At 35.9% G+C, this 24,824-nt stretch overlaps 1 protein-coding gene across 7 annotated transcripts in view; it reads right to left on the bottom strand.

Moving 5' to 3' along the window:
- LOC150101365 (serine/threonine-protein phosphatase 2A 56 kDa regulatory subunit gamma isoform-like) overlaps positions 1–24,824 on the bottom strand; it is a 430,932-nt gene that overhangs the window by 116,450 nt on the left and 289,658 nt on the right. For 6 of the 7 annotated variants that reach the window (XM_090400222.1, XM_090400219.1, XM_090400225.1 and 3 more), the window contains one exon: positions 18,536–18,637. In XM_090400222.1, the coding sequence (XP_090256348.1) occupies positions 18,536–18,637 (102 nt within the window). Of the gene's footprint in view, positions 1–473; positions 545–18,535; positions 18,638–24,824 lie in introns of all 7 variants that reach the window. The other variant, XM_090400223.1, reaches the window with a different exon arrangement.

Raw genomic sequence — 24,824 nt, 5'->3', positions numbered from 1 at the left:
ACATGAACGTAAATGTAAAAAGTTCCTTCTGCATGCAAGTTAGTCTACTTTGGACAGACTGGTAGATCAGTTAACATATGCCTTAAAGAACATAAAACTTACATCCGAGATCACCTGTATGGCAAGTCGGGATTGGCAGACCATGCTCTGGATAGTCCTTCACCAAGGATGAGATGGAGAAAACAATCTTTATTACATAAGTTATTACAAGTCTGAGTGGTTATTCTTAGATCAACATCAATTATGAAACACTCTCTCAACCTCAAAAAAAAAGTATTGTTGCATCAATTAGTACTAAGTACATTAACTTAGTACTAAGCAGGATAAAAATGGATATAACATTGAAAATAACAGTATGTAAGAAACTTTCAAAAATAATTAAAGTTGAACAGCTTTTACAAGTAAATTGCAGACTTCACTATACAAACATTATTGAAGACAAAAATGAAACAAACTGAAAACAAGAACCATACCTTGGAGTCTCAGTTGCAAACTCTGAAGACTGACTGACTGATTCAGCTAGGCAGGTATGTGGCAAAATTGTCTGCAATGATAGAAAAATAAGAACCCCATGGTGGGCACAAGAAGTTAAAAAAGCAGTCCTGGAAAAGAAGAAAGCATACCAATAGTTCCTATTAAATAAGTCAGCAGATGCCCTAAAAGAATACACAGAAAAATGTAAGGGAGCTAAGCTATGTGTAAAAGTTGGTTAAAAAAAAGTCATGGGAAGACTTTGGTAAGAAGATAGAAAATAAATATTAGGAAGATGGCAAAATATTTTGGAGGTTATATATAGCTTAGAAATCGAGGAAAGAGTACTGTAAAAGGAATCAAAGATGATAAAGGTGACATGAAAACTGAAGTTAAAGGTATCCTAGATGCCTGGAGTAATTACATTGAAGGACAGTTAAATGTGCCAAGCAGTGACATTTAAAATATTCCATACTAGAATATTTTAAAGAGTACTTCATATCAATACCTGAGATAGAAAAAGCTGTAAAAAACTTGAAATGTGGAAAGGCAGCTGGAGTAGATGATATTCTACCAGAAATGCTTCAATATGGAGGTATAAAAGTATTTATACAGATATAAATATATATGTGTGTGTGTGTGTGTTAAAGATACCAAGCTATTTTAAACCTGGTTTTACTCCATTTCCCAAGTAAGCAAACAGACAAACAAGTCAAGTTTGCACCTGCAAGTGTTGCAAGTCTAGCTGACCCTGCACGTAGTACAAGACCAAGGTAACTCATGGTAAAAATAGAATAAGCTCTGATCACTAATCTTAATATTTACCCTTAATGCAAAGCACATCTCCTGGAGGAGATGTATGATGCTTTGTATTAAAGGCAAGGGGGCCACTACCCAGACCGGTTTCTACCTTTATTGAGGTCGAATCAGTGGGAGCCAGGCTAGAAATACCAAGATTTTAGTAATACAGAGCTTATAAGTATTGGTCTGGGTAGTGGCCCCTTGCCTTTAATACAAAGCATCATCATACAAAGGAGATGTGATTTGCATTAAGGGTAAATATTAAGATTAGTGATCAGAGTTTATTCTATTTTTACCATGAGTTGCCTTGGTCTTGCACTACGTGCAGGGTCAGCTAGACTTGCAACACTTGCAGGCACAAACTTGACTTGTTTGTCTGTTTGCTTACTTGGGAAATGGAGTAAAACAGGGTTTAAAATAGCTTGGTATCTTTAACATTTATTGTATCCAAGGTAAAATACTTTCTATATACATATATATATAACGATCTGTAATACTAACTCAGAATTGGGATATGTTCATATTTATATATACTGACTTAGAGCCGAGAACTAGAAATAACAATTAAATTTATTCAAAACATAGCATGTTTCATCGGATTGTCCTACTTCTTCAGGCGTGGGAACATAGAAAGCAAATAAAAAACTATAAGAAACATCGTATCACTATAAAAACGACTATTATAAAATTCAGTTAGCTTTGAACTGTAGCTACAGTCCGTGTTGAAGTTCAATTGTTAAGCAGCTGCGTGCGTCTGATTTCACGAGTGTGCCAATATCGGATAGCAGAGCTGAAAGAGTCTGGTAGATTATAACTGGGGTTATTATTTATATGATGAGGATCCATAACAATTTCCTTAGACTCGACTATGCAGTGCTCCACCTTGTCACGGCATATATGAAGGTTTGAAGTTGTTGTCCAGTTTATCTCATGTTGACGGCCATCATCATTTGCATTTACTGAAAACAGTACATGGCTTGACAGGGCACTTGCTCTAGTTCTTTTGTAGGCAGTGCCCTCTGGTGTTCTTCCAGACGTAGGAGGATGGATTTTTCAGTTTGGCCATAGTATTGTTTCCCGCAGTCACATGTGATTTTAAGCAAATACAAAAACGCTCACAACCATCTACAATTCCCAGGAGTGTACAAAATCACGTGACTGCGGGAAACAATACTATGGCCAAACTGAAATATCCATCCTCCTACATCTGGAAGAACACCAGAGGGCACTGCCTACAAAAGAACTAGAGCAAGTGCCCTGTCAAGCCATGTACTGTTTTCAGTAAATGCAAATGATGATGGCCGTCAACATGAGATAAACCGGACAACAACTTCAAACCTTCATATATGATGTATTCAACACTAAATACAAGGATATTCTTTTTAAATGGCAGGCAATATCAAGTAGAGTGATGTGGGCAAATATCAGAATGGGGAATGGGACAATGAGACATTTGTAGGCATAGGGCTAACCACCCTATCCTTGATTGCGGTTGCAGTTAATGAACAGAAAACCCTTGACACTGCATGATAAAAGAGGGGAAAAGGAAGAAGACTTATTTGTGCCTATGGTCCCATGTAAAAGTGGAAGAATTTTTTGAGGCTTTAGAGAAAAGGGAATAAGAACAATCTCATTGATTATGTTATTTTTGATATTGATGTTTTCTCACTGGTGCAGGATGCTAAAGAATACAGAGGATATGAACTTTGAAGTGATCACCATTTGGTCTTGAGCAGGATGAAACTGAATTTCATATTGAAAAGAGGAACATGTAATAAAGTTTTAAAGTGAATAAAAGTTGAACAGCTTGCAGATATGAACTGTAGACTAAAATACACACACATTATTCAAGAAAATTGAAAGAGCTTGGGAACAGAAACCAAAGAAAACATTATATCAGTGGCAAATCCTGAAGAATGCATTGATTGATTCAGACAAGGAGGCATGTAGTGAGGTTGTCTGCAAGAATAGAAAAATCAGAACTCCATGATGGACACAGAAAATTAAAGAGGTAGTAAAGGAAAAGCAGAAAGCATATCAAAAGTTCCTGGCAAATAAGTCAGCTTGTGCTCTTAAAGAATACAGAGACAAATGTAAGAAAGCTAAACACTGTGTAAAACTAGCTAAACAAAAGTCATGGGAAGACTTTGATAAGAAGATAGAAAATCTATCTTCTTATCAAAGGATATGAACTTTGAAGTGATCACCATTTGGTCTTGAGCAGGATGGAACTGAATTTCATATTGAAAAGAGGAACATGTAATAAAGTTTTAAAGTGAATAAAAGTTGAACAGCTTGCAGATATGAACTGTAGACTAAAATACACACACATTATTCAAGAAAAATGAAAGAGTTTGGGAACAGAAACCAAAGAAACCAAAAAAACATTATATCAGTGGCAAATCCTGAAGAATACATTGATTGATTCAGACAAGGAGGCATGTAGTGAGGTTGTCTGCAAGAATAGAAAAATCAGAACTCCATGATGGACACAGAAAATTAAAGAGGTAGTAAAGGAAAAGCAGAAAGCATATCAAAAGTTCCTGGCAAATAAGTCAGCTTGTGCTCTTAAAGAATACAGAGACAAATGTAAGAAAGCTAAACACTGTGTAAAACTAGCTAAACAAAAGTCATGGGAAGACTTTGATAAGAAGATAGAAAATCTATCTTCTTATCAAAGGATATGAACTTTGAAGTGATCACCATTTGGTCTTGAGCAGGATGGAACTGAATTTCATATTGAAAAGAGGAACATGTAATAAAGTTTTAAAGTGAATAAAAGTTGAACAGCTTGCAGATATGAACTGTAGACTAAAATACACACACATTATTCAAGAAAAATGAAAGAGTTTGGGAACAGAAACCAAAGAAACCAAAAAAACATTATATCAGTGGCAAATCCTGAAGAATGCATTGATTGATTCAGACAAGGAGGCATGTAGTGAGGTTGTCTGCAAGAATAGAAAAATCAGAACTCCATGATGGACACAGAAAATTAAAGAGGTAGTAAAGGAAAAGCAGAAAGCATATCAAAAGTTCCTGGCAAATAAGTCAGCTTGTGCTCTTAAGGAATACAGAGACAAATGTAAGAAAGCTAAACACTGTGTAAAACTAGCTAAACAAAAGTCATGGGAAGACTTTGATAAGAAGATAGAAAATCTATCTTCTTATCAAAGGATATGAACTTTGAAGTGATCACCATTTGGTCTTGAGCAGGATGGAACTGAATTTCATATTGAAAAGAGGAACATGTAATAAAGTTTTAAAGTGAATAAAAGTTGAACAGCTTGCAGATATGAACTGTAGACTAAAATACACACACATTATTCAAGAAAAATGAAAGAGTTTGGGAACAGAAACCAAAGAAACCAAAAAAACATTATATCAGTGGCAAATCCTGAAGAATGCATTGATTGATTCAGACAACCTTTGCCGGCAAAGGTTGGTCGATTGGTAGCACCTCTGCTCTAATGGCTCAGTTAAGTAAGTTTGAGTGCGGTTAGTAGTTGGAAGGGGCCCAATCGTTCGATGCTGTTGGCACACTCTCCCTCGATGAGTCTTTGGACTCCCTGGAGGTGTCAAATAATAATAAAAATAATAAAATAAATATCAAGAAGGTGGCAGGATATTCTGGAGGTTGTTGAAAAAGCTCAGAAATGGAGGAAAGAGTGCTGTAAAAGGAATTAGAGATGATAAAGGTGACAGCGGTTAGCCTAGTGGCTGAGCGCTTCGCAGCCATATTCCTGGGGAAGGAGTGTCCTAGGTTCGATTCCTGTCGGTGATATGAGGAGCTGAAGGATCTTCCTCAGCCATAGCCAAGTTATCCGGTCTTGGGCGTGGACAGTAGGGTTTTTTCTCCAGTTTATCCTGGGGTTTCTCATCCCACAAAACAGGCAAACCGGCATTGAGAACTCAACACTACAGGACATATGATACACCGGGGAGCAGGGCTGAACACCTTATCCTGTGAATGGTTGGGGTCTGATGATTAATAAACCTGACACTGCAAGGTAAAAGAGGGTAAAGGGAAAATGAGAGATGAGATGAAAACTGGAGAAAAAGATATCCTTGATGTATGGAGTAATGATTTCGAAAAATTACTAAATGAAACAATCAGTGAGAACACAGTGGTAAAAAAACACTCAACAGGAATGCAATCAGAAATATATATCCATACTTGAAGTAATAAAAAAAAAAAAAAAAAGCCATCGAAAGTCTGATATGTGGAAAGGCAGCTGGAGTAGATGATATTAGACCAGAAATACTCAAGTATGGAAGTATAAAAGTCTTACAGTGGCTGCATTGCATAGTTCAGAAGGCCTGGACAGAGGGATGAATTCCAGATGATTGGAGTAGAGCTCTCATAGTATCCATATACAAAAAGGGAAATAAACCTGAATGTGAGAATTACAGAGGTATTTCCATACTGAATGTTCCTAGTAAGATTTATGCAAGTATACTTGAGAAACGGTTGTGGAAGGGAAGCTTGGTGAAGAACAAGCTGGATTCAGGCCAAATAGAGGCTGTCAGGATCAGATTTTCACTTTACGACAAATAGTTAAGAAATCATGGGAATATAACAAAGATCTGTATTTAAGTTTTGTAGATCTGTAAAAGAGATATGACAAGGTGCCAAGTGAGAAGCTATTCCAAACTCTACAGTTGTATGATGTCAATGGAGCATTATATCAAGCAATACTTAGTCTTTATTTGAGTTGTAAGTCAGCAGTTAGAAATGAAGGTAGTACGTTATCCTTATCCTCTCTGTTATTCATTATCTATATGGATCACATTATCAAGGAAAGGGGTATTAAACCTGATATCAAAATTGGATATGTTAATCTCAGCTCTTAACTTTATGTAGATGATGTCATACTTCTAAATAAATCTGGTACAAGTCTGCAAGAAATTACTAGTTTGAATAACTGTTGTAATAGATATAGTATGAAGGTCAGCAATAACAAATCAAAGACAAATGAAAATAGGTAGAAACATTGAAAATATCAACTGCATTTTGAATGGAGAACCTATAGAACTACTAAAACATTTTAGTTACTCAGGTACAATGTTAAGTGAAAATGGCAAATTAAATATGGAAATAGACAACATAATCAAAGCTGGTACAGTATGAAGTCAACTAAATAAAAATATATGGAATAAGAGAAAAATCCATCAAAACACTAAATTAGCTGTATAGAATACAGAGTTCAAACCAATTTTAACTAATGGATCTGAGAGCTGGAGCAGAAATAAAACATTTGACCAAAAATTAGAGACCACAGATAAGAGAGTCCTGAGAAAGGTTAGGGGTGTGAACAGATATCATCAGTGGCAATATCATATTAAAAACGAGGATATTAGGAAAGAACTTGACATTGTTAGCAAAGCTAATCTCAGGTGGTATGGGCACTTAAACAGAATGGAAGAGGAATAATTAGCAAAACAAGTTTTCTTGGCCAGGTTGGCAGGAAAAAGACCCAGAGGAAGAACAAGATATAGGTGGATTGATACAGTAAAAAAGTGCCTTACAAGATGGAAATATAAGATCTGATAATGTTGGAATCTTGACAGGTAACATTGATTTGGAGGAAAACTGTGGATAGGAAATGATGTAAGTTTTTTCGTGTAGTACTATCATATCCTGTACACCCCTTGAGGTACATGTCAGAAATTTGATGATGATAATTTACCAAAGATCTGGGAGACTGTCATTTGAAAATGACCTAATAGCAAGACTTCCCTGAATAACTTTGTAGTTTTCTGACCCATAAAGGTGCCACTTAAGGACATTAGATGTCAGCTACAATTTAAATTGTTTCCAGAATTACTTGGTTTAGTGCTGTGTATGCCTGTCACAATTATTAACTGTGCTCTGATGATGCTGGGTAGAAAAGCAGCAAAATACTGAGTTTAGTAAATGTATTTTTCCACTTGGTGTTAGTTATACCATTAAGCTTTATTATGGATAATGAACTACACCTGAGTCTTTCTTTACATATGGTTTAAGTTAGTTTGATGGCATCTGAATTATGTTGTCTACTGCGATTTTTAGAGTTTGTAGAGTTTTTATCTGCAAGAAAGGGTTTTATGGTAGTCTGTTGTGTGTTGAAGAGATTCTCCCACAGTGGCAGAAAGGCAGTTTGATATGCAGGGGTGCTCTGGCAGGGATTTTATTTTAGTTACTTATAGCAGAGACAGCTACTGTCTAGAAGTGACAAAGGTGGTTCATTTGCCTCTACATACAAACTAGGAAGAGGTTATGTGCAAAATGCTGCAACTGCAATACTGATGTCTTGATAGTGAATAGGTTCTAGCCATGGCAATGTACTCTTCCTGGCCGAATCACAGACGTGGGACCTGTTGTCAAAGTTTTGATCTTATCAACTGCCCTGTATAAACAAAGGAAAGAACATTTGTCAACACCTGAGTGGGTAGAAGATAAGGTGCATAGAATGTCCACTGCTGTATGGTACTTGTCTTGTAAGTAATGTTAAGTGAGGGAGGAATTGAGTTATTCGTGAAACATCAATCTCATGAACTTGGCCTCCAAGACAACTGGAATTAGTGATTCTCCTAATCGAAGTACAGGTAGGGATGAAGAAAACATCTGCAACAGAGGTGTACACAAACTGTCTTCTGCTATGAAAATCTGTAACCATTTTGAAACCTTGCAAGAGCCGATTTTAAGAGATCGTCAATGGCTTGTTGCAACTGTCTTTCCTTGATCCTCAATTATATGAGTGACAGAAGATGGTAAAGTAATCCACATATAGGGTATTACTTTCTGTTGGAGGAAGTTGTTCTGTTATCGAGTTGACCTTACTTGAAGTGTGACACTTAAAACCATGTCCGTCTTCTTGGTTATAGGTGCAGCAGAGGGCAGTTTTTTCCTGCACCTGTACCTAGCATCATCAGAGTTAAGAACCGTGACATGCACACACAGCACTAAATCAAGACTTGAAAGATTCATTTAGATAAAAAGAGGGAGATTCCCTCTAGCCAAAATTATAGAACTCTTTCAGTATTCCAAATCTCCAAGAACTTGCAGCAGATGTTTTTTCCATTTCAAAGAAAACTGATACTAGATACTCATGTTTTAGGAAGTCATGTTGTAAGTTGACTAAAAAGGTCAATAAATTTCTTTAAAAAAAAAAAAAAAAAAAATCAATACAATAAAAAGTTAGGAAAGATTAGCTGATTTGTAAAGTACTATCTCCCATAAAGAGACAGACGTAAGCCGTCGGATCTGTTTATGTTAGGAGAATGAAGCGGTTTCACATGTTTCTTTATAAAGGCATTCCATGAGGAACCGACTTTTGTAAAGAACTCGTCTTTCTCCAATGAACTCTATGTCTAGTGAAGATAGCATGTTCTGCAAGTCCAGACTTTTCAGGTTTAAAGTATTCAATATAAGATTGGTGTTCTTCTAGCTGAATACTTTAAACCTGAAAAGTCTGGACTTGCAGAACATGCCATCTTCACTAGACATAGTTCATTGGAGAAAGACAAGAGTTCTTCACAAAAGTCGGTTCCTCATGGAATGCCTTTATAAAGAAACATGTGAATCTCTGCTTCATTCTGCTAACTTAAACAGATCCGACGGCTTACGTCTGTCCCCTTTATGGGAGATAGTACTTTACAAATCAGCTAATCTTTCCTAACTTTTTATTGTATTAATTTTTTTTTTTTTAGGAAATATATTGGCCTTTTTAGTTATCTTACACCAGCTACTTAGGTGACGATTATTGGAATTGCGAGTTATTGTTTAATTTGAGCTTAATATGTACTGAAGATGCCTGTGACACACAGGAGAAAATTATACTATTAAATAATCTTTGTGAGTTTTTTCCATTATTACTTTTGTATCAATATGTCTACTCACGGTATACCTCTTTTAAAACTTATAAAAGACCAAAGTTAACCATTTTTTCAAGAATTTTGCACAAAAAGCTGGTCATTGGGGGATCCTTCCCTGGCTCAGGAAAGGCACTCAATCGTTTTTTTCCAGGTGTGTCCAGAAATATACTCTCACAGAAAATTCTGTTGTAAAGGTGCAATAGTTGATCCATTGCCAATGTTTTACCATCTTGTAACAGATATGATTTGGTCCAACAGCAGTTGAATGACAATTAGCAAAGCAGCTTTCATTTCTTCTTTGGTAAATGGTCGTTATTAATCTTCTATGTCATTTGGGAGAAGTTTATAATAATAAAAAAAAAGATTTTTTTTGTTTTTCTGCTTTGCTTTTTTTGTCAGCAATTACTGATCAAACTGTGCAACCATTGTGCTTGAGAATAGAGCCAGAAAAAAAGATTTCTTGTTTTTCTGCTTTTCTCTCATGACTACTGCTATAATATACTTCACTTCATCAATGACAGGAAATGAACTGATTGTTGCAGAATCAAAACCCGCTAATGAGGAAAAGGCAGACCAGTCACCATGCTCAAGATCAGACAGGATTAGGCTAGTAAACTGAAGGTCAACAACAGTCTCAAAGGTCACCAGATTATATGAGTTTTACCACCAAAACCTAATGTAAGTGTGGGTGATAAGGGCGCTTCCAGTAAATCCAGGAAGTTTTGGAAGGAAGGCCGAGGGGGTGGCCAAGGATACAAAAGGCGGAGATTGAGGGGGAGAAAGCTCTTGCTCTATTTTTTTGTTCCTGTGGCAAGCTTTCGAGGAGGGGAAGAGTCTGGGTCCTGCGAGCAGTAGTTCTGGAGATCATGGGGGATTCGCTGGTAGAAAAGGCCATATTTCAAGGTAGCCTTCCATGAAATTCTTCGACGAGCGTATCGATCCACGTGCTGATTTGTTGCAGCCGATCCAGTTGCTAACATCGACGAAGAAATGCAGTACTGTTACAAGGGAGGAAATCGCCAGACAACTACCGTCGGATAGTGCCCGATTGCAAATATAAGAAAGGAAGGAACCAGTGGAATTCACCCTTAACCCTTTTGGATTCAGGACTGTACAATGAAATAGTGAGCTTATAAGTTGTAAGTAGATTGCTTTATGTTAATAATCTAGATTGTGTGTACAGATGATAGATGTTGATTCTGTTTAACTTGTGGCATAATGTGTTGAAGAGGTCAGAAAGCCAAAAATGAGTTTGAATGTGCTTAAAAGAATATTGTAGACTTGAATAGTGCTTGTGTTATAAAATGCTTAGAAAGTGTATAGTATAATTTTTGCCTATTATTATTTGTAATGAGAGTAAGGCTAAGTGTGCTAAAATCCATCCACATATCTAATAAATTGAGTGTAAATAATTTCCTTGTCTAATGCTTTAAATGAGTTGTTTTAATGAATGTGTGGAGAATCAGACACGTGATATGTACTGCTTCCTCTGTACATTAATTGTCTTAGTTAAAATAAACATGTTTGGTTTTGTAAATAGCTTGCCTGATCTTTGTTAGCCAATGCACTGTCTTATAAAAACAAATCGAACCTGTGTGACGTGAAGTAACCACCACAACTGAGTAATTCGGAGTTGCTTGAGATAAAATTGATTTAAGGGTTATTATACGTGCTTAGCTAAATTATTCTCTTGTATGTAAAGGAAAGATAGAAAATTCTTTTACACTATCCTTAATGGCGCAGTCGTTAACAAAAATAAATTTTTAAGGATTAATACATTTGAATTATAGCAACGCAGATTAAGGATTTGGCCCCAGCCAGAGGCTTTTCCTCAGTCTACGATACTAGCACATGTGAGAGCATACTTTACAGCATTAAGGGGGGGGGGGGGGGGGGTAAGCTAAATAGATTACTAAAGGAGTAAGGTTAAATAATAGTATTATACGCGAGTTCGAAATCAAAGCATATAGGCATTTCGTACAAAGTAAGAGCAGAAATACATTGAGTTTAAAAGTGATGTCATAACAATATAATAAACTATAAATTACAAATTACTAAACATTACACTGCCTCTTTGCCTCCTGGTACTTGATGCATTATTCTGTTGTTAACTTTTGTATCTCCTTTTTGTCCTTCCACCTTTAGTGTGTTCTGGAGTATGCCTGGTGGTCTCCCTCACAAAGCATTTTGGTATTTTACTTTTACAGTCTTATGTTCTTTGTTGTCACACTGGGCACAGATGACAGAGCCATGAAAGGAAGTTTGAGAATGATCATTTAAAGCACTGTAAGGGGTTTGGGATATAGAGTCGTACTGGACAGTTGAGATATCCTGCTTTGACAGATGTTGGTGATTTTGACTTTTTAAAGGTAAGAATGATGTTTCTAGTGGGAACCATATGCCCATCTCTATGTATCACTATTTTTCTTATGGATGTCACTCCTTAGTCCTTGAGTTCAGAACATATCTCTTCATCACGAACATGAAAGAGGTCCTCACTTGGTTATTACACCTCTAGAAAAGTTTTGTGGAGGGCAACTGTAATTGATATTTTGCAATAGATGTTGCATGAAGTAATTCTTCTGATTGTGCTACTGTAGCAGCTTCAATAAGGATATCTCCTGATCACAGTTTCTTTACATTTTTTGGAGATTTTGCCAACAATTCCAAACCCTTCTGGATGAAGAAGGGTGATATTTTTCCAATTGGACATTCAACTGTTGGGTGTATGATCAGGAATGTGGCATATATGTTGCAGCTTCTGATGTTTTTTGTTTCTTACTTTGTTTTTCTGTTGATGATTTATGATTTCTGAACTGGGTTGGGACTTGCTGAGGAACCCTGATAAATATGAGAGTGAAGAAGTGTTCATTCCTGGGAGGAATTGGATTCAACACCACAGCTTCCCACCCACCACAAATCCACAATTGGATGCTCACTCACAGGCAAGTAATGGCTGTGCTCAAGAGTGGAATGCCAGGGATAGCCTGGATGCTATACGAGTACCACAGCAACCCTTGGGCCCTGTCCCTAGACCATAGGGAAGGAGACTTACACCATCCTTGACCCTTCCAGGCAAGCCCACTAACTGACTGATCGTGGATGGGCCATTCATGATTGGCTGTCTTGCCAAAGCAGAGCAAAATAGTGTAACACTACCAGGATTCCCTCCCCACTTTCTAAATGTAGAGAAATGGGGGTTGCACTGTATGGTAAACACAGAGGCAAGGGGTTAGATCCCATTGATGGAGTGGAGGACAGGATAGTAAAAAGACTCAGGAAGTAGAGCAGAGAATACAGGAAGAAAAGCATCACTGGGAGGGTCCCCTCCACCAAAAATAGGCACCTCACATGGAGGGGGGGGGGGGGTGAAAGCTCTTCAAAACACTACAATTATATGGGATAAATGAACCATTATACAAAGCAATACAGTCTGCATTTAAGTTGTAAGTCAGCATTTAGAATTGAAGGAAATGCAGAAAGATGGTTTCATATAAAATGGGTAAGAGAAAGATGATGCACATTATCTCCACTCTTATTCATCATCTATATGGATGCATTATGATCGCATTATGAAAGAAAGCATTAAACCTCATTAAAATAATCAGAAATATCAAACTTAGCTGTTTGTTTCATGCAGATAATATTGTACTACTAAATACCTCCAATGCAAGTCTCCAAGGTTCTCTAACTACTAAATCGCTTAAGAGCTGTAACAAATTTGGCATGAAAATCAGCAGTAAAAAGTCCAAAACTATGAAAATAGGCAGGAACATAGAAAATTTTAACTGCATCCTCAATGAAGACCTTATGAACAAGTAAAATATTTCAGCTATTTAGGCACAGTTTTTAGTGAAGATGGCAAATTAAATCTGGAAATAGATAACCGAATAAGCAAAGCTGGTATGGAGAGCCAGTTGAATAAATTTATACGGAGTAAGAGAGAAATGTCCCAAAACACTAAACAATCAGTATACAAGCCAGTGCTCAAACCAGTTTTAAGTTATGGATCTGAGAGCTGGTTTAGAAAATAAACCATTTGATCAAAGATAAGACAACACAGACATCAAAGTTCTAAGGAAAATTAGGGGAGTGAACTGAAATTCTATAAGATTTCGTAAAGAATCCATATACTACAGGGAAAAATACTTTTTCCATATGAATAAATTGTGTTTTTTTGGATTACTAAAAGACAGCTAATCTTTTCAACTCATGAGCTGTGTAGTGCTATGCATTTTGATAGAAATAAAACTATTTATGGAAAATATTAATGCTTGGCCCTTCTACTCAACAAGTAAAGCTTCTTATCAGCATTCATAGATAACATCCTACCCAGGTCTTCAGGCTTTATATTGTTAAATTGTGAATGAAGATATTTTGTATGTTTTAATACTTCATTCACATTTAACATAATCCACCATGTTATAAGCAAGACTTGTAAATATTATTTGTTGTTAGTCTCTTGCTTGTAAATTATTATTCATATAATTACTTGGAGTCTGTTTATTATTGTTTAATTAATTAATCTAAAATATGTATTGGTACTGATAGGACTCTGTATTAAAATATCATTCAGTTTATTTTATTAATTCCTGTGTAAATGTTGTAAGAAACTGTGTGTAAGTAAATTTAAATGTATATTATATGAACTGTGATATATTTTTTTTTTTTATTAACATTACTGAAAGAGAAAGTAATTTTATGTTATTCTTTTGATTGGCTGCTGTCAAGGAAACGGAGTTAATTTTAGATAGCGCGTGCGTGAGCAAGGAGTAAAGTAAGGTGGCAGCAAAGGGATTTGGATATGCTGTAAATAGATTAGGAAGGAACCGGGAAATTAATAGGCAATTAGGAATATTTATACGGAATTCTAAAATTATGACGAATTCCAATTGTTTTGAGGAAGAATAGTGCAAGGCTGAATTTAATGCATAGAAGAAAACAAGGAATAAGTAGATTACCTACAACGAGGGCATAAAGACTTGTGAAGCTCTATGTTTAATATTTCAGTTGTATAGTGAAGATTCCCTTTGAATAGTGTTACTTCAAAGTGATAGTTAACTTCAGTTTTAAGTGTGCCTATAGCGAATCTGATGTGCAAAGGATGTTACCTGGTAAAAGCAGTCCATTTTTTTTTATATTTCAGCGTGAAGAAATAAGAGTTAGCTCCATCTGATATATCTTAACATTAACTGTGGCATTCTACTAAAATTAGCCGAAGTATGGAGCTTTAAATCACTTCAAGGGGGAAAGCTTTCTCCCTTGAAGTGATAACTGCCTCATAATTGAATTAAGTGTTTGTTGACTAAGAGAGAATTAGAGAATTCTACTATAAGAGTATTTACTGTAAGATTCTGTAACATTGAACTGTGTGAACCATTTTAATTATTCGGAAGAATGTAGAATTGACAGCTGGATGTCTGATGCCTAATATTTTATGTGTGTTATGAATACCTGAACTAAGTTGACTTGCATTATCTTGTTTTCAAAGTTATACTTAATGTACATGTTATATAACCCTGCATTAAATGTTTTGTTTTATTGATTCTAATTTGGTGTTTGCCTGATTCCTCCTTCATTGCACCGCTCAAAAAATATTGGACCTTGCGGAAGCCTTAAATGAACATATTAACTTCGGCCTGTATAAAGTGAGATTGAAAAAGTTAATTGATGACTGATTCCACTATCTTATATAGACTAGTCTGAATATAGGGTGGAGCAGGATAATATAAATTTCTCTATATTCAGATCAGTATCATTCAGCATCTAAAAAAAATAAAAACGGAATTTAAAGAAATAAGAATAGATCCAACTAACCAACATAAATGGATCAATTAGCAAAATGGAAGACACAACAATATCTAATGATTTCAACTTTATTTTATGTTGCCAAGTGCAAGTTTTTTTTTTTTAAACTATACTCCCAATAATATTAGAAACAGAGACAAAATACTGAAGTCATTATACCGTCATTTTATTTATTCCTATGTGCTGCCTTTATTGTAATAAATAGTCAACAAGAGCTATTTGGTCTACTCTGACCCTAGCTTTGACTGTAAAATCGGTATCTGATGTTATTATGAAAACCTGATCGTTGGAGATTAAGAACAATATCCACTTATCGATGATGAAATTCTATAAAATTTTGTAAAGAATTCATATACTATAGGGAAAAATACTTTTTTCATATGAATAAATTTTAGGTTTTTTTGGATTACTAAAAGACAGCTGATCTTTTCAACTCATGAGCTGTGTAGTGCTGTGCATTAAAGAAAACAATCAAGAAAATCCTGAACACAGCTCCCATAACCAACGCAAAAAAAACAAGATTTCAAGAATGCAATCTCACTGCCATACATCAGAAATGTCACAGACAGATTAGCGACATTGCTCTGCAAGTACAACTTAAAAGTAGCTTTTCTCCCTTTAGAAAAAATATCAAGATTCCTACATCCACCGAAACCTTTGCACCATCCCATAAAAAACCAAGGGTCTATCAAATCTATTGTTCTTGTGGCATTTGTTACGTAGGCCAGATGGGAAGGTCAGGAGAAATCTGTAGGTTAGGAAATCTTTTTTTATGGCAGAACATAAAAAAGACGTAGAAAAAAAAAGAGACCACAAATCAGGCCTAGCTTTCCACACAACTTCAACTGGCCATAAAGTACTTTGGTAAAACATGATCATGTCATATATTGATAGAAACTGTTTCAGAAGGAAATTCAAGGACGCGGCAAAAATGCTTAAATTCCTACACAGTGCAACAAAAACCAAGTGTGGTCGGCATTCATTCTTCAGATCGCAACATAACACGTGAAGCACAGAACGTGACAACAAATAACAACGTTCCAACAAACATTCAGTAACGAATGTTTCAACTTTTTCAATGTCATAGTTAGAAACATCTAATGGACTATGAATTTAATCTTTGTCAGGTGCTTCTTTCATTTGAGACAGACCGTACAGGGATCAAAGACTGTCAAGCAGATGCTTTGAAGTAGTGTTCCTGTGTATTAGCAAGAACCCTGGTTTCTTTCATTGATTTCACTGAAATAATGGGTGCCTTCATAAGGAAGAATAACATCATGCTCAGAGGAATGAAATGCACCAGCAATATTTTGAAGAAGAAATCGGAGCAATAGAATATTAACTTTTTTAATACACCAATGCCCCTGATGATCTAAGTTGTACGACTTACGAAACTCGTCGGGTTTTCATGTATCCTGTTTGTATTTAATAAACATGTGGTCTCAATACCAGAATCTATCTCTCGAACTACTGAACCACAGAAACCTTAGCACACAAATATCCACTTACCCAAGAGGACTAGAAAGTTATTTTTTACTTCATTAATTTTATTTTCTTCAGACTATATATTCCAATTATTTCATTAAAAAGCTACTTATATGGGAAAAAGAAAGAGGTCGATTGCAATTTAGAGGTATACTTTTTTCTTTTTAACACGTTTGCTGCCAACTACGAGTATACTCGTATGATGCTTACTGCCGGCAACAAGATTACTGTACTGACCTTGAAGATGTGAAAATGCTTGGCTTGTGGAGCTAGCAGCAAAACTGTGTATACTCATAGATTGTATATGCTCTGCACAAGCCGACTACGAGTATACTCGTATGACGCTTACTGCTGGCAACGAGATTACCATACTGACCTTGAAGAAGTGAAATTGCTCGGCGTACGGGAACAGACTATGCTGAAGTAGCGTGGCAGCGAACGTGTTAATGTGGCTCCTATCCACTGTAAATCTAGAGTACATTTATACTGTGAAATAGGCTCCATATTTCTTTTTCTATTTTTTATATAGTCCAGAAACCCTGCTATTGAGACCAAATCATAGAACTTTTTTAAGTCACTTCAGGCTTCCAATAAGCTGAGGTGGTCTCGCACACATCAAACAATGATTCATCTCCCACCTAAAGCCAATCACAATTATCCACACTCAAGGTAGAATTGAAACCTGCAGCCTATTGGTTGAAAAGCAAATATGGTAAAGACCCTAACAGCCAAACAACCACTTCTAAACTGCAGCTAACCCACCTGCTACTCCATTTTGGCCCAGCTGTGGTATAAGGTTCTCCTTTAAGCAATGTAAGAAAGGATAGTACTGAACTAAGCTGAATGACTATGATATTTCAGATTATAAAATTTTTATGGTGAATTATCCAATACTGGATTCACTGTATTTTAATGGAGTTTCTATTCTTAGTCTTTTTCAACAGATATTTATATATGTATTACATAACTTAATTGTCATGTACCATTCCCCTCGGCTCAAAAGTAATTTTTAAAAGAATATTAGTCGCTTTCTCTTGTGGTACCAATTTCTCTATTCTCCATAACAATAATTCAACAGCAGTTTTAAGAAATCATTGGTGAAAGACTGTTTCATTAGATAGAGGAAGCACAGAAATAAAGAAAAGAATAAGGAAATTTAATGGCATCAGTTTGATATGTCTGCAATATGCAGCTTAAATTAAACTTACCAAAAAATTATATTCTTATTTAATCCTTTATCCAATCATAAGCAAACCAAGTTTGTGCACGAAGTATCTTAATGAATAGGCTGTGTAAATAGAGGTTAATGACTTCATATGAATTGCCTTGTTATCCCATAACAGAGCACATTTCCTTTCTGGCATGCTTTGTGCATTATGGGATACTAAGGAAATAGATGCAAAGTCATCAGCCTCTATATACAGATTGCCTAGTCATGAGGATACTTCAAGTGCAAACTTTTTTTGTTTTTACTTGGATCAAGGATTAAACAAGAATATAATTTCTTGGCGAGGTTAATTTGTAACCAAGTGAAAAAACTTTCTGCAATCATTTGTTTCAAATTGTAGGACAATTTTTCCTTTGAACTAATCTTTAGACAACGAGTAAATGGCATACTTATCCCACTTATACTTATTTCATGAAAGGTTTTATTTAAAACTGTGTAAAAAAATAAAAATAAATAAATAATTTACAAGCAGTGGTGTAGTCAATTTTGCCAATACCACTCATGTTAGCTAATACAAAAAGTCAGATATATATGCAATACAATGCTATAATTCAAGCATTATAAAACAAGGAATTAGTGCAAAACTGACAACTGGCATGCCAAAAAATGGATTAATTCCTTCCATCTGAAACTAGACATTACGCTGATTTGGCCAGAACAATGAGGTTAACTAATGCCTGATTTTGCTATAATAACTTAAGATATTAAGATGTGTGAGTTAGTTATTCTGATATTATTAAAAAAATGAGCTATGGTCTTCTCAAATTTGACCAAGCTAGGAGAAAAAAAAAAAAAACTTAAAAAGAAAACAAAGAGGAATGATATGTTCATATAGACAGACAGACAGACAGACAGACAGACACTCATATCTACATAAATACTCACTTTTGCCTTTCCTGTTTATAATTTTGTACACACTCATCAAACAGTTTTTGATTCATCTCCATAAACAATTTTAGGGCATTATAAATGAGTCCATGAATAGTTCTAAAAATATAATAAAGTTAAATTATACATGAAAGAAATATTTAGAAATAATATTACCAAGTATTAAATACACAGATATATATTAGACAACTCTCACTACAGGAAATGCCATTTTAAGCATTACCTCAGAGTCTCAGCTGAAACTCTATATGCAGTACGCTATGCTAAAAGAAATTTACAATAAGCAACCTATCTATCATTAAAAAACTATTCCTACAGTTGGAACAAGTATTCTACAGCGAAAATCGACTAATTCCGCACTGTCAAATTTTTAAAGCATATTCTAAGTTTTAAAATTAATGAAATAAACATGGAAAGTTTGCATTTCTGTGATATGGTCCTTTTGCAGTTGCAGCACCAACAAAAACTTCTTGAATTGAGATTGATTGAGAAGAAAAAAGTGAAGATGAATAATACAATTTAGTATGGAAAGCAGTATGCTTGGTATCACAAGACTGGATCACAAAAGGAATAAACGAATAAGAAATCAAACCAAAGACTGACATCACAGAAAGAGTGAAACATCTGAAGCGGCAATTGGCTGGACATATTGCTCGAAGACAAGATCAGTGATCGACAAAAGAAGTATTGGATTCGATTCCATGGGAGGAAAAATGAATAAGACACCAACCAAAATCAGAGTAGATTGATGATATCAGATTTCCAGCAGCAGTGACATGAAGAAGAAAACTAATGACAGACAGTTTTGGAGGCAATCTTGGAAAGGCCTTCATCCAGCACTGGACTGACAGTGGCTGATGATGATATTGGGAAAATCCCAACATGAATTTACAAAAAATAATAAATGTGCTAAACCAGGGATTCCCAAGAGGAGGATCAATATTTACTCCCCCACCATGCGCACAACAAGTTGATCACTAGAAATAGGGATTGATATATGCTAAAGGTCAATGAAGTAATGTTATAACAGTAAAGATAAAAACTAAATGATTTAAAAATATGAATATGAATGGTGGTCATATAAATTTTCAATTTTGACAATTCATTATTATCAATATGGGCAACTCCAAGAAATCCTTAGACTCATCGAGGGAGGTTCTAAACATCGTGTCAAGAACATATATTTGCACAGAATGTATTATACTTTGCTTTGGGCTCATTCACAGTCATGGCACCCACAACAGACTCTGGCAGCTCATTCCACTCATTCACCACTCTTCAATTAAAAAACCTAGTTCTAACACCCTTGCTCAGTTTCCATGGATGGCCCCTAGTTCTCCTGGCCCCACATCTATTCTGAAAAATTTCCTCTAAATTAATCTTGTAAAAAACCCCCTCAGTAATTTGAATGTCTCAATCATATCACCCCTTTTCCGTCTCTGTCAACCAGTTTCTGTAACCCACAAATCTTCAACCATTCTCACAAGGTTCATTCCATAGACCAGCTACCATCTTGGTCACTCGCTTCTGGATCTTCTCTACCTCCTCCCCATCATCAAGAAGCTGTAGCGCTCAGATCTGCACACAGTAGTCAAGAAGGTGTCTTATCAAAGCCCAATAAAGAAGAACAATAGCCTGCTTGTCTCTGCTCGTCAAAGTATTCTTCAGTAACCGAGTGAGCTGATGAGCTGCTTCAGCCAATTTTGCTATGTGCCCTCTAAACTTTAATTCCTTATCCACTAACACTCCCAAGTCTCCGGATTTAGATGATGGATATTGTATTTTCAGAGATGACAGAAGAAATAAGGAAGGAGGAGGGGTATTATTAATGATAGCTGAAGAACTTCAAGCAACAAAAATAGAAGTTAAGGAAGACTGAATCTGATGGAAATGGTTCATTTGAGGCTGTCCTGTATGAGATAGAGGCCAAAAGGACAAACTGTATTGTTGGTTACTGTTATAGACCAGGGTTCTAGAAGAAAATGTGAATGACATGCATCAGCAGATTAGCACAATAAATGCAGGCCAAGCAATTATCATGGGAGATTAACTATGGTAATATAGACTGGAAGGAAGAAAGGGGACATAGTAAAATGGAAATGGAATTTATACAGTTACTAAGGGATAATTACCTGAAACAGCACATAATGAAAGTGACCAGAGGTTTGAGTGTGTTGAATCTGGCAATAGCACCAGAAGATCTATCTATAACTGCAGTAGTAACTCTACCTCCAATTGCAGAAAGTGACCAAAACTACAAAGCTAGTGATTATGACAAACTTAGGAGGCAACTTGGAGTATTGCCATGACATAAGAAACTACATGGAATGAATGTCATTAGTGCATGGAAAATTCTCACAACTGGCTATCAACAAGAACTACGCCTTCTCACATTGCTTACATGAAAGCTTGATACAGTTGCAAGAAAATCATCAATGCATCAAAAACTGATTTCCAAAGAACCAAAAGCAGGAAACTGCACCATGCCCAAATGGCAGCCATCCATTTTGGTCTCTTTCCAAAGCAGTTGGCCACAACTTTTGCCAACCAGTGCTCCTACCACTACCGCACCCAGATAGGTTTATTGCATTGTCATCCACAAAAAAAAGGCCAATCTCCTGGCATCATATTTTCCCTCAAATGCCTGCATAGATGATTTTGGTAATTCCCCCAACCACTCCAAACACTTACCTTTCACAAGAAAGTGATCAGAAAAACTTGTCTAAATTAGATCCTGAAAAGTCCATTATCCTGAAGATTTGCAAGCCAGATTAACTCCTATTCCACGTCATCAGTTTATGCTCTCTTCCTCCACTGGTATTACCATACACTGTGGAAAGTAGCCCATGTACAACTTTTTCCAAAAAACAAAAGGGAAGGGAGTGACAAATTCTTACCATAAGACTACTGCCAAATCTCTCAAACATCAGCCCTCTCCAAAGTAATGGAGAGAACCATCAATAGTCAACTCCTATGGTTATCTCAAAAGTACTCAAATTAAAGATACCAATAAATCATATATACTTTTAATCCTTTGTCCAAGTGTAAGCAAACAAGTTTGCACCTGAACTATTTTCAGGATTAGGGAAACTTGTATATAGAAGCTTATGACTTCACATCACTTGCCTTGGTATCCCATAATGCAAAGCACATATCCTTATGGGTATGTATAATAATGCTATGCATTATGGGAAGGGTCACTACCCAGATCAGTTTTGACCTTTATTGAGGTCTCATCAGTGGGAGCCAGACCCATAGGTGATGGCAAGTTTGAAGTAATGAACAAGTCATATTTTCATATAAAAGTTGCCAAAAGGTGTCACACCATATTATTAAAATACTCTGGCTTAGAGATAGTTGTTGGAAGATTTTTCACTTGGTTATACTATATATTAAAGATACCAAGAAATTATATACTTGGTTTAATCCTTTATCCAAGTGTAAATAAACAAGTTTGCACCTTAACTATTTTCAGGACTGGAGCAACTTGTATATAGAAGAACCAAGTGAAGAAACTTCCAACAACTATCTCTAATCCAGAATATCTTAATAAGGTGTGCTCCCTTATGGCAACTTGTATATGAAAATATGACTTGTGCATTACTTCAACCTTGGTATCACGTATGGGTCTGGCTCATACTGATATGAGACCTTAATAAAGCTTGAAACCGGTTTGGGTAGTGACCCTTTCCATAATGTATAGCATTATATATACCTGTAAGGATATGTGCTTTGCATTATGGGATACTAAGGCTAGTGATGTGAAGTCATAAGCTTCTATATACAAGTTGCCCCAGTCCTGAAAATAGTTCAGGTGCAAACATTTGCTTACACTTGGATAAAGGATTAAACCAAGTAAATAATTTCTTGGTATCTTTAATTTATATCAAAAGTACTCAACTAATAAACTACCACCAGTATGGATGCTGCCAGTACTGTTCAGCAGGAGATCTGCTCATCTATGTCATCCATCGCTGGATAAGGGTTTAGCACAAGGGCCTACTAAGTAAGCTCCCATCATTCAATTTGTTCCGTGCCTTCTGCAACTGAGTTGCCAGTTGGATGCACATTGTATGTCATGGTGGATGGTTTCCTATTTTATAACTATATAACTGATGCTAGAGTCTCACAAGGTTCTGTAATCTCACCCATCCTCTTTTTTCAATATATCAGTGACCTGATCAAGATGATCATCAAACCGATACACAGTTTTGCCAACAACAGAACACTACTTCCTCTTCCTCACTTGACAAACCAACCATAACCCATAGAGCATAAATCAATGTAAAGCTAAGTTCTGATCTCCAAATCATTCTTCAATGGGACTCAGATAATCTTGTTAATATCAATGCCTGCAAAACAAATCAACATTCTTTCAGTCTGACCTTTGACAACACCCCCCCCCCCCTAATCTCTAGGCAAGATGAGATTTCTCTCCTTGGGATTACCTTGACATCAAGACATCTCTTGGCTTATTACAACCATTGCCTCCTCAGAAAAAAAAAAAAAAAAAAAAAAAAAAATGGGATTCCTCTTTACCTTAAATTACCTTACCTATGAACAGCTATTAAGCATGTACAAACCACAAAATTGCCCATCCATCAAGTACTGCAGACATCTGGAGTAGTTCCCCCCCCCCCCCCCCAAGAGCTCCCTAAAAATACTCAATGCAATACAAAGATAGAAATCAGACTGATAAATGACTCGGCTCTTACCGACTCACTCCAACTTCTCTCGCAAATATTCATTAGAACTGGCATCAATAATTCTCCCACTTATACAAAATCCACTGAAACCTGCATTTACCACACACACACACACACACACACACACACCCTTTCATAGTCTAACTCCATTACTCATAGAACAAGTTTCTCTTCCTCCTCTTTCATTCCAGCTGCTGTTGTTGTTCCCTGCCATGTATTTCCCAAAGAATACAATTCTTTGGGAAATTGCACACATACCCACATGCCATTCAATTCTACTTCCATGTTCACCCTGATACTTGTTTTAATACACTGAGCATCTCCAATTCATCTACATCAATTTTCACATCAGTCTCGACATGTTTAAGTTCAAAATCTCCACTTGGATGATACAACCTTGCAAAATGATCACTTAGTAACTCAATGTAACTAAATTTTTTAAGAAAATTAAAATGTGGACTAATATATTAACTAAAATAAATTTAATCAATACTTCTAATATTTTAGAAAAGTCAAATTGCCATCATTAGGAAACAATAAAATATGATTTGTGCATGGAGATTTATTAGCATCATAAATAATGAGAATTATTCTGATGTCCTTCTAGTGAAAGATCAGAAGGGTGTACAGTGAGCAATTTCTGGTACTGTCCGACCACAGATCTGAGACCCTCAGTTGGTTTGGTGCCAAGAAGAGTCAATTCATGTTGAAGGAAAGAAATGAATAAGGCGATATACGAATTTGTTACCAACATGCGAAATAAAGTGCATAAACGTAAAATTTTCCCAACTGTTACACGAGAAAAATAGTTGCCACTTTAAAAACTTTAATGTTCATAAAAGAAAAGTTAATTTTCCGACGTATAATAATACACAATCCATTCCACAAGACAGATTGATTACCTATTATCAGAATGGATTCTCCTTCGACACATGTGCAGAAGTGTAGAAGGGTCTCGCATCTGTGTTGCAAAAAAATTTTTGCCTTGATCACCTATATAAAAGTTGCAAGAAAGAAAGAAAAAAAAAAAAAAAAAAAAAAAGATGACGTTACCGTGGGTTCATCAGAATGTCAGAGAAGTGGAAATAAAGGGCAGGAGTTACGTCAACCTTGGTGACTCCATTTAATAATATCAAGATCCTTCCTTTGGAGATTGGATCAAGGTTATATTGTGACTAGTCGTGTAATTTAGTGCTCGTGTAAAATGAGTAATTTTTTTTTATCTGTTTTATTGTCCTTTTTCCTTAGAAAATTAGTGTATTATAGTATTAGTGTAGATTTTGTGTATTTAGCATAGCACCATCACGACGAACAATGACGGAAAAGACCATTGTGGGGTGATTTGAATTTGTGGGATTTTATTCAGTGCAGCGGGTGTGAAATGTATTCGTCTAGAAAATTAAAGAATATGTGTAAGGAAATTGAAACTGGAGAGAGAGTTTGTATTAAGTGTTTCAAAATTAAGTGTCTGCTGGTGACGATAACACAATAAATACTGACAGTAAGATGGAAAATTATGTTATTAACATTGAGCGTGCGGCCATGGAAATAGAGAAGAACGAAATGGATATTATGGATAT

This window comes from Typopeltis vanoorti, chromosome 11, assembly GCF_054136105.1.
Source record: "Typopeltis vanoorti isolate ZY-2024b chromosome 11, IOZ_Tvanoo_1.0, whole genome shotgun sequence".
NCBI classification, from domain to species: Eukaryota; Metazoa; Arthropoda; class Arachnida; order Uropygi; family Thelyphonidae; genus Typopeltis; species Typopeltis vanoorti.
The sequence above is the reverse complement of the archived record's forward strand: the minus strand, read 5'-3'. Positions and strand labels throughout refer to the sequence as shown.